At 44.1% G+C, this 15,066-nt stretch overlaps 1 protein-coding gene across 2 annotated transcripts in view; it reads left to right on the forward strand.

Annotated features, from left to right (window-relative positions):
* Positions 1-15,066, forward strand: part of PRDM10 (PR/SET domain 10) — a 98,432-nt gene that overhangs the window by 78,454 nt on the left and 4,912 nt on the right. For both annotated transcript variants that reach the window (XM_036086299.2, XM_036086301.2), the window contains 8 exons: positions 1,947-2,126; positions 3,262-3,372; positions 4,535-4,735; positions 5,409-5,552; positions 5,950-6,120; positions 7,588-7,728; positions 10,462-10,627; positions 14,578-14,681. In XM_036086299.2, coding sequence (XP_035942192.1) covers positions 1,947-2,126; positions 3,262-3,372; positions 4,535-4,735; positions 5,409-5,552; positions 5,950-6,120; positions 7,588-7,728; positions 10,462-10,627; positions 14,578-14,681 — 1,218 coding nt within the window. The remainder of the gene's footprint in view (positions 1-1,946; positions 2,127-3,261; positions 3,373-4,534; positions 4,736-5,408; positions 5,553-5,949; positions 6,121-7,587; positions 7,729-10,461; positions 10,628-14,577; positions 14,682-15,066) is intronic.

The raw sequence follows: 15,066 nt of genomic DNA on the forward strand, positions 1-15,066 counted from the left end.
TGAGGGAGAATTGGTAGGACTTTGTGTCTGGATGCCAGGCTGATGGGTGGACAGAGAGGAATTGGGCTTTGCAGCTTGGGAGGCTAGATGTTTGGGAACACTGCTGATCCAGCAGCAGGATTTAGGCAGGAGGAGAGAGTGGGGGCATAATGGATTGGGCTTAGGGCTGTTAGGTTGGAAAAGACTTGCTGAGATTTGGCCTTCAGCAAATATGTCTGTCTCTGTATGCAGAGCTCAGTGTAGTAGTAGTAGTAGGGGGCTTTGGGACTTCTGTAATGAGTCAGTTACAATAACTTGGTCTGTTTAAAGGGAATGGGTGAGGGGAAATTGGTGAACACCAATGCTGGGGAAAAAGTAGAAATGCGGGATGCCTGGGTGGCTCAGTCGGTTAAGCGTCTGCCTTCGGCTCAGGTCGTGATCCCAGAGTCCTGGGATCGAGTCCCGCATCGGGCTCCCTGCTCCGCTGGGAGCCTGCTTCTCCCTCTGCCTCTGTCTCTCTCTCTCTCTGTCTCTCATGAATAAATAAATAAAATCTTTAAAAAAAAAAAAAAAAAAAAGTAGAAATGCAACAGAAGTCTGGGGTGGTGAGCTTTATCACTGTATCTAAAGACACTCAAGAGAAATACTGTTATTTAGGGCAAGGCTTGTAATCCAGACTTTACTGCAAAGTAGGAGACTCTGAAATTCTCTGCTGGACTTTCCAGGAATGAGGTGGGTGGGGGTAGGAGGAGCAGGAGAGAGAGGTAGATGAGGGGTCCTAGTGTTGAACCCTGAACTTCAAATGGTTCCCGATACTCGGTGGGCACTCAAGAAGTACTTGTTAAATGAATGTGCTGAAAAAAGGCAGTGGTTAAATAAAAGTCCTTATACCAAAATGTGGGGAGAACTGTTCTGGTGGAAAGGTTCAAAATCTTTATCAGACCGATAGTCGTTTTTTTTAAGGTTTTTTTTTTTTTTAAGATTTTATTTATTTATTTGACAGCGAGAGACACAGCGAGAGAGGGAACACAAGCAGGGGGAGTGGGAGAGGGAGCAGCAGGCTTCCCGTGGAGCAGGGAGCCCAATGCGGGGCTCGATCCCAGGACCCCGGGATCATGACCTGAGCCGAAGGCAGACGCTTAACGACTGAGCCACCCAGGCGCCCCAAGACCAATAATAGTTTAATCATGTCTAAGAGAAGAGAGAAATGCTGAAGAAGGGAGCTGGCATTTTTTGAAATTTTTTTCCTTGGGATGGGCTCTGCTTGATTTTCTCTCTATGGACTCATATCAACATGTATCACTAGATTAGGTCATCAAACTAAGACCTGACCTAGACCGTATGCTCCATCCACAGTGGGCAATGTAATTGTTTACATGAACTTCTAAGTCCATAAGATGAGAAATACTTAAATTTATGTGGGATTTGGAAGAATTATTAAAACGTGTGGGAACTAAGCATACAAATGGCTTTGTAAATACAGTATTACCTATCATTCATTATCAGTTTGTCTCGTAATTATTTTTGTTTTTGTTTTAAAGATTTTATTTATTTATTTGATAGAGAGAGCATAAGGAGGGGGAGGGGGGAAGCAGGCTTCCTGATGAGTAGGAAGCTGCGCGCGGGGCTTGGTCCCAGGACCTTGGGATCATGACCTGAACCGAAGGCAGACGCTTAACTGACTGAGCCACCCAGGCGCCCCTGTCTTGAAATTCTTAATACCAAATTTATTCCATTATCCTTTGATCTTCTCCATAATACATGCAAATTCTTTCTTCCCCAAAACCAAGACTCAGTGGAACGCACTTATTTGCTAAGGGACAGAGTTTGTCCATTCCAGCAGCCTGGCAACTCGGACACCTCTTGGTAGGTTGGTAACTTGTATTGCTTTTTTTAATCCCTTCAGTTAAAAATTTTCTACCCTCTCTCCCCGCTCCCCTGCCTTTTCAAACATTCTCTCTAAATAGCGAAAAGACAAACTACGGGAACATATGCAGAGGATGCACAACCCTGAGAGGGAGGCCAAGAAAGCTGACCGCATCAGCCGCTCCAAGACGTTCAAGCCTCGTATCACATCCACGGACTACGACAGCTTCACGTTCAAGTGCCGCCTGTGTATGATGGGCTTCCGGAGACGAGGCATGCTGGTCAGTGCCAAGCGGCTTCCAGACCCACCCATTTCTGTCTATGGCGATGGCTTTGTGCAGTATTCTGTGCGAAATTTTCAGTAGGTTTTGTCAGGGGCTAGGGGAAAAGAAAGAAGCACACGATGCCCAATTTGGAGTTCTTCCCAGTCTCCCTTTGCCCTCCTGTTTTTTTTTGTTTTGTTTTGTTTTTTAAAGATTTTATTTATTTATTTGACAGTGAGAGAGGGAACACAAGCAGGGGGAGTGGGAGATGGAGAAGCAGGCTTCCCGCAGAGCAGGGAGCCCAATGCAGGGCTCGATCCCAGGACCCTGGGATCACGACCTGAGCTGAAGGCAGACACTTAATGACTGAGCCACCCAGGCGCCCCTCCCTTTGCCCTCCTGTGCCACAACTCATTTCTGCTGACCTCTTGGGATAAGTCTTTCTCTGTCACTTTTCATTATGAGTTTTCTTTTGCTTTACTATGCTCGGTCTCTGCTCTTATATTTCATTTCCCTCTTCTCTTCTGTGTTCCTGAACGTCCTTTTTGGTGGGGTTTTTCCTTCTCCCTAGTTGCTCCCTGTAATGCCCCCCTTTTCCAGATGGGAAACAGCAATAGAAGGAAACTGCCCTTCAAAGCAGGGTGTGTGAACCGGCTTAGGAGACACCTCAGGATAGCCAGTTCAATTCATTTTGCTCTCAATTCATTTTGACTTTATTACAGTTTGGTAGGACTAGAGGCGTGGGGAATTATTTAAAATTTAGAACCTGAGTTTGCATCTCATTCAGTGTCCTCAGTAAGGCCAGGGCACTAAATAATGAAAGATGGGTTTGCATCGGGAGAATTCAACAATGAAATTTGTGCTGGTGTAATTTTCCATTTTCCTTCGGTGGGTCTTTCAGTCAAAGAGTGTTAATGAAATCCGCCGTGACCCAATTCCCTTCAGTAATTTGCTGAATGACTGTTAACTCCTGCTAACCGTGATTGTTAAAGCTTGGTGTCAGATGGGCCTGGAAATGCTCGATCTGGCCACATGCCTGTTTTGGGGCATGGCTTCCCAGGATTCCAACTTCTAGCAGTCAAGACCAGAGGCATTTGGTTCTCTTCTCTTTGTAATAGGCTCTCTTTTTCTCATTTGCTTTTTTCCCCTTTAGGTAAATCACTTATCAAAGAGGCACCCAGACATGAAGATAGAAGAGGTGCCAGAGTTAACTCTACCCATCATAAAGCCCAACCGTGATTACTTTTGTCAGTACTGTGATAAGGTAAAAGGAAACTGTCCACACTGGGATGCTTCCTGGGAGCCCTGCTTAGAGCCCATTTGTCCGCATGTATAAACATATACTTAGATCTTACACTTACTCTTAACAGATGGTTCCCTGTCTCTCAGTAGTTTTCCATTCAGATGAGAAAGGGCTAAAAGTGCAGCCTCATTTTAAGTCAAAATTTTTTTCCTAAGCATTAGTTGACTTTGTGTTTAACATTTTTCCTTCTCTGTGGTTTTGTTATAAAAGTAGAGGCTTACCAGGAGCTTAGTATATGAATTTGTTTTAAATTCCTAAGCTCTAAAGCAAAATTGTTTATCATCCTACTTGTAAAATATATACAGTAGGTTTGGGATTTCTAGAAGATTGAGTAGGATGTGGAGGAGTTTTGCAATGGAAGACTGTTTGTACTATTTCACCTTTATTTTTGTGCGGTTGCAAAAAGACTGAATATACATGTATTGTTTCATTGTAATATTTTTCCTTATACAATGTAGTTGTGTCAGCTTAAAACTGGGAAACTTTTTTTTTTTTTTTAAGATTTTATTTATTTATTTGACAGAGAAAGACACAGCAAGAGAGGGAACACAAGCAGGGGGAGTGGGAGAGGGAGAAGCAGGCTTCCCGCAGAGCAGGGAGCCAGATGCGGGGCTCGATCCCAGGACCCTGGGATCATGACCTGAGCCTAAGGCAGACGCAACGACTGAGCCACCCAGGCGCCCCAAAATTGGGAAACTTTTTAAAGCATAGATTCATCATTACAGATACTAGGCACTTTTAGACTTGCCATTTTGGAGGATTCTTTGGCATCTAGTACTAGTAAATATATGAGAGCTTTTGTAGAAAGGCTAAGTGGGATGAACTGGCCTTTGAAACGATTCTTTTTCTGTGACTGTGTATCTACCTCTTAAACTTCAAGGTAAGGGGTATTTTTATTATTACTATCTTAGATGTATAAATTCTAGGAAGATGCCTAGCACATCTACATTAGGTTCTTATTTTAGATATCCTTCAATATAGCTGTTAAAATATTTTATTTTGCGCTACCTGAATACTTTTTCTCCTTTCTCATACCTAACAACAGAATTGTTAAGAGATTTCACTCTGAAGTAAGAAAGTAGAACCGTATACTGCTTTCATGACAAAGCATTTGAATTCGCAGGTTTATAAAAGTGCCAGCAAACGAAAAGCCCATATTCTGAAGAACCATCCAGGGGCTGAGCTCCCACCAAGCATTCGCAAACTCCGTCCCGCTGGCCCAGGAGAGCCAGACCCCATGCTGAGCACCCACACCCAGCTCACCGGCACGATAGCGACCCCTCCCGTGTGCTGCCCTCACTGCTCCAAACAGTACAGCAGCAAGGTACGGGATGGGCTTTGACTGCGTCCGGATCAAGGTCATTGTTTAAGGCATCTCGTAAGAGAAGGTGGCAGTTGGCTTCTTTTGAATTGACGCAGGACTGACTGCCAGAGGTGTTTTGTCCCGTTCCGACGGCTGAGGAGCTGTTTCCTGAGGATAGGGATTGTAAATCCAGAATGGGAAGAGAATAAGTGGAATTTCCCCAGAGCTAGTGTATCTCACACATAACCTGAGCGCTCAGTTGGTTTCCTTTTCTTTGGTCTGCTGAAGGTCTCATATTGGAATATTTTATGCTCATGCTTTATGAGCTCAGGTTTACAGAAGCACAATGTGGGACCTTACATGATAGATCTTGAAAAGGGGGTCATTCTTGGTTGTGGGAGGCGGAGAACTTGTGATTGATCGCTGCAGGTATTGGGGGGGGTGCTAGGGGATACTGTGAGTGAGGTGTGCTGACCTTGCCTGACGGCGTGGGGTCACATGCGTATTCAGTTTCTTCTCAGCCTCTTCCTTTGCCTCTTGCAAACTCTGTGCTGCTTTGGGAGGAGCGGGCACACCTTATTTCTTTCGAAGCAAAACCAGAAAGACTTCAGGGATCGTGGCAGGGTTTGTGTTTGAGAAAAATTGCAAATAACTAACTCTAGTAACGATTCTTGGTTTTGCCATACTTTTCCAGACCAAGATGGTACAGCACATTCGAAAGAAGCACCCAGAGTATGCCCAGCTCCCTAACACCTTACATCCACCGCTGACGACAGCTGTGATCAGTGCTGCCCCGGCTGTGTTAACCACAGACAGCGCTACCGGGGAGACCGTGGTGGTAAGTATGTGACTGGTCAGGGCACCTCATCCCCTTCCGTGCCCATCACGGCTTCCGATACCAAAGCCACGTCTATCTTGCTATATAATTGGCTGCAAAGGTAGCCCATTATCCCTCAGTTTCCTACCAGGGCCTTCTGTGTGTGGTTGGTCTCCTAGTCGATGCTTTCCAAAGCTGTCTGTAGAAGGAGCAGCAAGAAATGTTCAGTGCCGTTCCTGTGCTGCAAGATGGTCAGAACCTGTCGGGTAACCCCATCGGGGCTGACACAGACAGGTGGATACAGACATCTGTAATCCTCCAGCATCTTCTCGCCTTTGGATCTCTCCTATCTGAGCTCAGGGCTAATTTGTACAAGCTGTAGTGTTACCAGCTAGTGTGTTTTTTGTGACTTTTCTAGACAACAGACCTCCTAACCCAAGCCATGACAGAGCTGTCCCAGACCTTAACAACCGATTACCGAACGTCGCAGGGGGACTACCAGAGAATTCAGTATATTCCTGTGTCACAGTCGACATCTGGTCTTCAGCAACCACAGCACATACAGCTTCAAGTGGTGCAAGTGGCTCCGGTACATGTTGCTCTCTACCTTCAGGAATGCCAGATTGCCACTAGGCAATATGGCGGTGGTGGGGGGCGGGGGGGGCGGTCAACAAGAGCACCCAGTTCTCAGAGCTAGAGCTGGACCCCACGTCATGTGCTTCCCGTGTAAGGTCTGAGTCTAAGGCATTTGGCAAGCTCTCCTGGCCCCCTGGCTGTATAGGGCTCTGGACTTAGCAGTGTAAGAGATTCTCTCCGGAGCCTTCCAGAGGTTTCCGGCTGCCCTGTACACTGTCATCGTGCTGCCGTGGGGCAGTCCTACGTGAACTCCTTCAGAGCCTCTTCTGAATCCTTGAGCACCAAAGCTGACTACTTGGTGGGGAACCAGTTTGGTACTTGGGCATCGAAAGGGAGGTTGTAAAGAATAACTTTGAGTTTCAGATGTCAGTCAGTACATTATTCGTGCAGAGGTGTGACTACGCTCCTTCTGCCTTCTGCAGCTCATTGTCACTGATGAGGGAGCTAAAAGAAGAAATCCTCCCAGAGCTGTGGTTTCATTTAAGTATGCTGAGGAGGTGTATTCAAGGCACAAATGATCAAACCTATTGCTTTGAAATAATTTGGTCTGAAAACTTAGGAAAATAGGAAAATTTAGGACTAATACCAGAGCGGGAAATAAGGAGTTGCTACTGTTGTTGACTGTTCTTTATCTTGTTTTTCTTATGGGACATTTCTTAACTTCAGGCTTTGGAGGAACCTATGAATCCCTGAAATTGCCTGAAAAGTGTGATGTATATGTACATCATTCTGGAGAAAGGGACTATACTTTAGCCAGATTTTCAGAGATGTCTGGGATACATAAAAAGGTTGGGAACCACTCTTCTAGTGGGTCGGTAGCTGAAAGCAAATTCTCTCCTTTGATCTCTTTTAACCTATCAAGGGTAGGGTGTTACATTTAATTGAAACTTAAGGGAGAAGGACTTTTGATCCCTGAGAGCTTCTCGTTCAGCTTATTACAAGGAGCTATGTTCCCTTTCTCTCCTTCTCTTTCAGAATTAAATAGCATTAGTGGCTTATGTTTTATAAGAGTAACTTTTATTTATTTATTTATTTTTAAAAGATTTTATTTATTTATTTGACAGAGAGAGACACAGCGAGAGAGGGAACACAAGCAGGGGGAGTGGGAGAGGGAGAAGCAGGCTTCCCGTGGAGAAGGGAGCCCGATGCGGGGCTCGGTCCCAAGACCCTGGGATCATGACCTGAGCCGAAGGCAGACGCTTAACGACTGAGCCACCCAGGTGCCCCAAGCGTAACTTTTAAAATGATCTTCTTTGCTAGTGTTTACCAGCTTGGCTTAGGTGTGGGCTCTCTGGGAGCGAAACCCTGGATGTGAAATTACGTCTACTCTTCTGCTGGGATATTGTTTCAGCTGAACGTTTTCTCTGGAAGGATCTCCCTTCCCCTTAATCAGTATGCTTTTGGTCTTCCTGCCCTCTAGGCCACTTCCCCACACCAGTCTCAGCAGTCCACTGTGGACGTTGGCCAGCTCCACGACCCTCAGACCTACACCCAGCATGCCATCCAGGTGCAGCACATCCAAGTCACAGAGCCCACTTCCTCCACCCCCTCATCATCCCAGGTATGTTCTCCCACTGCTCACGAAAGGCAATACGGTCTTGGGGACCCTGGAACGTTCATCAGAGTGAAGAGGCATTGTCTTCAGACCCAGTCAGCTTGACTATTGAAACGATGCCGTTTATTTTTGGGCCTTCATTAAAGATCCTACCTTTGCCTCCAGGTTTTATATTGGCATTATGGACACACTTGCATTAAGTGATGAGCTTCCCCTAAGCAAAAGGAGCCCTGTGATCTTATATCCTAGGGACAACCTAGGCCTTTGTTTCCTATTCTAAATGGCTGTCTTGATAGCATGCAGTTGCTAAGTTGTTTCTTGAATTTTGGAACAGTGACTTTGTGGCGTATTGTTGTGTTTATATCATAGAGGCTGTTATTGAGACAGCATAGCTACATCCATTAAAAAAATATTTATTAAAAATCTTACCCTTTTCATGAAACTTTTCTAGGTCTTGCCCTCAAGGAGCTTGGAGTCTAGTAGGGATATAACAAATATATAGAAGTAAACAGGATATAAAGCGAAGGTATCTGAACCAGAAAGGATACATGTAGGCCCACCTCTGATATTCACAGGTTCCAGAACAAGAGTACAAATGAAAGCCTGCATGCCATGTGTCTGGGTGGTTAAAAGTTTCAAATCAAGCTAACAAACTTAAATAAAATATGTTCTTTGCAACTACATGAATGGAGCTAGAGACTATTATGCTAAGTGAAGTAAGTCTGTCAGAGATAGACAGATACCATATGATTTCACTCATATGTGGAATTTAAGAATCAAAACAAATGAGCAAAGGGAAAAAAAAGAGAGAGGGGCAAACCAAGAAACAGACTCTCTCTCCTTTTTTTTTTTTTTTTTTTAAAGATTTTATTTATTTATTTGAGAGAGAGAGAGCAAGCAGGGGCAGGGCAGAGGGAGAGGGAGAAGCGGACTCCCCGCTGAGCAGGGAGCCTGACACGGGGCTTGATCTCACCACCCTGAGATCACGACCTGAGCCGAAATCAAGAGTCAGACGCTTAACTGACTGAGCCACGCAGGCGCCCCAACTAACTGGAATTTAAGTAAAAACTTTAAAAAATGTATGTTCTATCTTCCTGCTTGACACATATATTTTCATAATAACAAAATTGAAAAGGATATGCTAAGTAACAATTGCTACTAAATAACATGGTTAGTGCCAATTCGAAATTCCTTGCCTTCCTGCCAAGCGTGTGGGCGGCACTGGCAGCTGCTAGGCTGGGGGCGGGAGGAAGGGGGAAAGGATTTCTCCCTCCCTGGCTGGCTCTGTGCCCTTCGGACTGCTGTGGAAATCCATAGGATAAACATGCACTTTCTCTGCCTTCCTGTTTACTGGGGGGCATTGGGGATGGGAGGCTCTGCTGCTTGCCATCTGACGGCCCCTCCCCTCCTTCTAGTGTGAGGTTCAGCAGCTGTGAGGTTTCTGTCACTTCTCCCAGTCCCAGACAGTCACCTCTGTCCACGAGGGGCCCTTCTTTCCCACCCCCACGGGCATCACACTTTTAAGTTTCTCAAAGGAACCCTAGGCTGGAGGGACTCCTCAGAAGATGGTGGCACAGGGACGACCTTCCCCAAGACTGCTCCCTGTTTCTTCTCACCCAGCCTCCAGCCTGCACCTCACAGGGCTTCTGTGTACCCACATGGACACCCCGACCCACGTGTCTCAGCTTCTTCCACATCCCTGCACAGGTGATCCCACGGCCACCCCCGTGGTCCCCTGTGCCCAAATGCCATTAGAGGAGCCCACATCCAAGAGCTAGGACCCCTGCAAGGTGACGGACTCAGGGAATAGACTTGTGCAGGCCCTGGAAGTGGGTGCAGGGCTGTTGTCATAGGGAATGGGGAACTCTGGTTCCCAAGTGTCACCTAGAAGGGGACACTTACTCCAGGGCCATGGTCTAAGGATGGGTCTTGCCTGGGTCTAAGGATGATGTGGCTATATTGATAAGTTATGGGCTTTCAGAAGAGGGAAAGATTCTGTTTTGCAGGGAATCAAGGATATTTCTATAGAAGTGGTATCTGAATGAGGTCTTGAAGGAGGGGTTTGATTTTGACATGGTAGTTGGGGAACACATTATGATCTGAATACGGTCTCACTGTGAGTAAAGGCACAGAGGTGGGAAACTGGTATTATTTATGGAAAACTGTTTAGGTTACTAATAGGAAATGATGTTTGGGAGAAAAGTTGGGAAAGTAGTTTGGAGCTGGAATATGGAGGGCTTGAATGGCAAACTATGGAGCTTGGGCTCTATCCTGTGGACAGGAGTAAGCCTCTCCATGGATGTCTGCCTGTACACCTGTGTTTATCTCCATTACCTGAGTGGGATTTCCCAGTGTACTCAGTGGAAATTATGATTTCTGGGTTCTACTTCAATTTGTGTTACAGATTCGCTCTGTGACATAGGCAAGTTCTTCAGCTTCTCAGTTTGTTAAATCTTATGTAATGAAGATAATTAGACTTTCATTCATTTGTCTTTCTAATGAGCTCAGTGAAATTAATTTTTTGGATATTCTTGTAGATAATCCTTTGAAAACGAATTAGGATTTTGATAGTTATGATTCCTTTTCATTAATCCTATTATTTAAAATATTATTATTTTAGCAGCAATACTTCCAGTGTTATAATTCATGTTAGCCAGATTTGCTTCCTTCAGTTATTTGTGAGTCTTAACTAAATTGGAAGTGATTAGTTTTCTACTCCCGCCTTGTCTTTCTCTCTAGGTAACTGGGCAGCCCTTGAGCCCTGCCTCCCAGCAGTCCCAGCAAGGGCTCAGCCCCTCGCAGATACAAGGCGGCGCCTCCACCCCGGGCCAGGCTCTCCAGCAGCCGGGCTCCTCTGTGCAACACACCTACCTACCCAACGCTTGGAACTCCTTCCGTGGCTACTGTAAGGCAGGAACAGGGATGGTGCTGTGGCTCACGGGTGGGGAATCTACACTCAAGGGTCATAATTTCATCAGCTTTAGAATAAATTTTCTGGACTAAAGTGTCATTGGCCATATTCTACACTTCGTAGTGCATGTCCTTGAATGAGTTTCCTGACCAAATTCAAGGCAGCGTTCTGATCTCAGAGAGCCACCCATTTCAGAGACATCAGGAACACTGCCAGAGAAAGTGTAGGCGGATGGACTAATCGCAGAATAGATGGATCTAGGGTAGGTTGATGTGGTGAGTCATCTCTTCCATCAACATTTATTGAATACAGTCTTTGTATAGGTGGATGTGCTAGACCCTGGCTATACAAAAAATTAATATTGATTCATATCAGTAACACCACCCAGTAACACCATACAGCCAGCTTTCATTAAGCTCTCACTAGGTGCCAGGAATGATTCTAAACCACATATATACTACATTCAGTATTCACAACAACATATAAGTACAATTGCTATTTGCACTTTATAGATAGGGAAACTCAGACACAGAGTAACTTGCCCAAGGAACACAGCTAGTAACTAGAGGATTGGAACTCAGGCAGTCTGGCTTCAGAGTTTACACTCCAAACCACCCCACTCTGTGGCCTCTCCTTATAAGATAGTCTTTGGCTCAAAGAGATCATTATCTAGTAGAGAGAGATATATGAGTAGTTGGCTTTCAAAACCCTGAGATTAGTGCTACAGAAGCAGCAAAAAGCTGGTGCTGGAGGTCCTAATAGTGAACAGATTTGGTGGGGATGGCAGCCTTGGATATGAGCTGGAAAGCATGGGGTCTTTATGACTGAAGATCTGGAATAGAGGAAACGACAGCCCTTGATAGTAGCAGCTAGGAGCAGTAGGGGCTGAGAAGTTAGGAAGGCCAGTGTTGGTCTTCCTCCTACTATTGATTTTTTTCCTTGAGTCTGTCTCCGTCGTCCTTGGCTGTGTTATGTGGATTTGGTATGGAATCAGGCTCAAACTGTACGTTCTTGTTATTTTTACACTCTGTTCTCTTAAATATTGGTGGTCACAATGAGGGCTGAGTCTTGTTTCTAGTCGGGGAAAGACTCCTACTCACGGTAAATACCAGGAGAACCCTGGTCAGTAGACATTTATACTAAGTTTAATTCCAGTGAAAGAAATGTGGCATGATGCAGATCACCATGGGAATAATAGAAAACCTGAAGAAAAGATTCTGGAATTGAAGTTATTAGGCAAAACATTTAAAATACAAAAAATAGAATAGTATAATGAACGCCTTTGTACCCATTATCCAACTTCAGTTATGAACTCAGGGCCAGTCTTGTCTCATTTGTACCCCCAACGTTCTCTTCCAATCCCCCAACTATACAATAATCCATATTATTTCATCCATAAATATTTTTTAAAATATTTTATTTATTTATTTATTTATTTAGAGCATGAGTGGGCCTGGGGGGAGGGGCAGAGAGAGAAGCTCAAGCAGATTCCTCACTGAGCGTGGAGCCCAATGCCGGGCTCCATCTCACAACCCTGAGATCATGACCTGTGATGAAATCAAAAGTCAGACGCTTAACCAACTGAGCCACCCAGGTGCCTACATCCATAAATATATATAGTTTTAAAGATTTATTTATTTATTTGAGGGGGAGGGGCAGGGGGGAGAGAGAGGATCTCAAGCAGATTCCCTGCTGAGTGTGGAGCCTGAAGTGGGGTTCATTTCACGACCCTGAGATCATGACCTGAGCCAAAATCAAGACTCCCACGTTCAACTGACTGAGTCACCTAGGTGCCCACATAAATGTTTTTTAAAACACAACCCTAGGGGCGTCTGGGTGGCTCAGTCGTTAAGCATCTGCCTTCGGCTCAGGTCATGATCTCAGGGTCCTGGGATCGAGCCCCGCATCGGGCTCCCTGCTCAGTGGGAGCCTGCTTCTCCCTCTCCCACTCCCCCTGCTTGTGTTCCCTCTCCCACTGTGTCTCTCTCTGTCAAATAAATAAAATCTTTTAAAAAAACAAAACAAAACACAACTCTAGTACTGTCATCAAACCTAAAAATAAATGACAGTAATTCTTTGATAACCATCAAATATCCACTGTTCGTATTTCTGTGATTGTCTCATAAATTTTTTTTTAAGATTTTATTAATTTATTTGACAGAGAGAGAGAGCATAAGCAGGGAAGCAGGCAGAGGGAGAGGGAGAAGCAGGCTCGCCGCTGAGCAGAGAGCCCAATGCGGGGCTCGATCCCAGGACCTGGGATCATGACCTGGGCTGAAGGCAGTCACTTAACTGATTGAGCCACCCAGGCGCCCCTCATAAATTTTTTTTATGGTTGGTTTGTTCAAATTGAGTTCCAAATAAGGCTCATGCATTGCAATTGGTTATATATTTTGAAGTTTTTTTTTTAAGATTTTATTTTTTTAAGTAATTGCTACACCCAACGTGGGGCTCAAACCCATGACCCGAAGATCAAGATTCACATGCTCTACCGACCAGGCAGCCTTTGAGGTTTTTTTGTTTTTTGTTTTTTTTTTAAATATGTATTCTCTCTCTTTTAAATTGCAATTTATGTGTTGAAGAAACTGGGTCATTTGTTCTGTAGAATTTCTCACATTTTGAATTTTGCTGTTGTCATCCCTATATTATCATTTAAGATGCTTTCTTCTGTCCCTTTTCTTTCCTGTAGACTGGAGGCTTGATCAAATTCAGGTTCAGTTTTCCTCCCCAAGACACTTCTGGCTGGTGGTGTGTACTTCCATCAGGAGGCACACAATGTTTGGTTGTCTGTCGTTTCCCTTTGCACCACTGTTTCATTAGAGATTGCAGAATTGTCATATTCTGATTCTATCATTCTTTTCTTACTTATCAGCTAGAAAACTTCTTCTTTTTTAAGATTTTATTTTTAAGTGATCTCTGCACCCAGTGTGGGGCTCAAACTCACAACCCCAAGATCAAGAGTCATGCACACCACCGACTGGGCCAGCCAGGTGCCCCTAGAAAACTTCTGTAAAGAAAAAATTTTTACCTTAACTAACAGGTTACTCTGCGGTGCAGTTCGCACAGGAAGGGCAGGATAAATCCTTTAAATATTCAGTTCATCTCTTTTATTTACCAGTTTTCAAAATAATGAGTTCTTTCCTAGTATTATCCAAGGTGACCAATGAGGGGTATGCGTGTGTGTCTTACTATCATTGTATTCTCATGAATTTCAACACAGTAAATATATTTCAAGCCATTGCAGTTGTTACCCTTATTGTTGCTCAGATTATCCCATCATTGGCTAATGAGAGCATCTTCAAATTGGCCCCTGTGTCTTTTCTACATGACCCTGTAGTCTCTTACAGCATCTTGCATGCTGGTATGATCCCAGCTTATTTTATGATCTAGGCTCATCTTACAATGTTTCCTATATCAGCTCTGGAATCAGACAGAAGCTATTATATAAAGACCATCAACTGGATGCTAGGGTGAACTTTGTTTTTAATTTGCTTTAATAACACTGGTGGTGAAATAAAATTCAAGTTAGATTATGTTGTGATTAGTAGGCAATAGTGGGTACATTTATCAGTGACTCAAATCCGAATATAAAAGTTAAAAATATTGAGCTAACAGGTAAACCTTTGTAACTTATTTCAAGGTTTAAAAAAAATTATTGAATATTTGTCTTACGGATATTCAGAAGCCACATTTGGGGGAGATGCATTGATTATTTCTTTTTTTTTTTTTTGCATTGATTATTTCTAATATTTGATAACTGTCTGCTAACTTCCTATGATCATTCTTATCAGAGTATCAAGAAATCGTATCATGATAAGATTCTACGGCAAGCAAATCTATGGAAAATGTCTCAATGAAGAATGTGGCCAATGGTTAGGTATTTGTTTCTACAACTTGTATTAAAATCTGAGACCACTGAAGTGTGGCTATTTCCTGTTTTTCAGCATCGGAGATTCAAATGATGACACTTCCCCCAGGTCAGTTTGTGATTACAGACAGTGGTGTGGCCACTCCTGTCACCACTGGCCAAGTAAAGGCAGTTACGCCGGTAAGTGACCTGCTCGGGAGGGCTTTGCTGTCCATCACACTACACCACTCTCCTCTCCCTCTGTTTCCTATTCCTCAGCTTTCCTTATCTGAGTTAGAAGTACCTCCTCTGTATTCCCATAACTCCTTGTGGAGTTATATTATAACCCTTATTATAGTTTATATTAATTACTGGTTTACTGTCAATCTTTTCCCAGCAGACAATGAATTCCTTGAAAGCTGGGTCTTGGTCTTTATCTCTTTATTCTCAGTGCCTTGCACAGGACGCTGGGCTATAGCAAATGGTCAATAAATATCTATGCAGTTAATAACTGTAATGAACCTCCTAGACCCATATACATACAGATTCGTAATTGATCACCTTTTTATGTGCTTTGTGGAAAGTA

Source organism: Halichoerus grypus, chromosome 11 (genome assembly GCF_964656455.1).
Source record: "Halichoerus grypus chromosome 11, mHalGry1.hap1.1, whole genome shotgun sequence".
Taxonomy (NCBI): Eukaryota; Metazoa; Chordata; class Mammalia; order Carnivora; family Phocidae; genus Halichoerus; species Halichoerus grypus.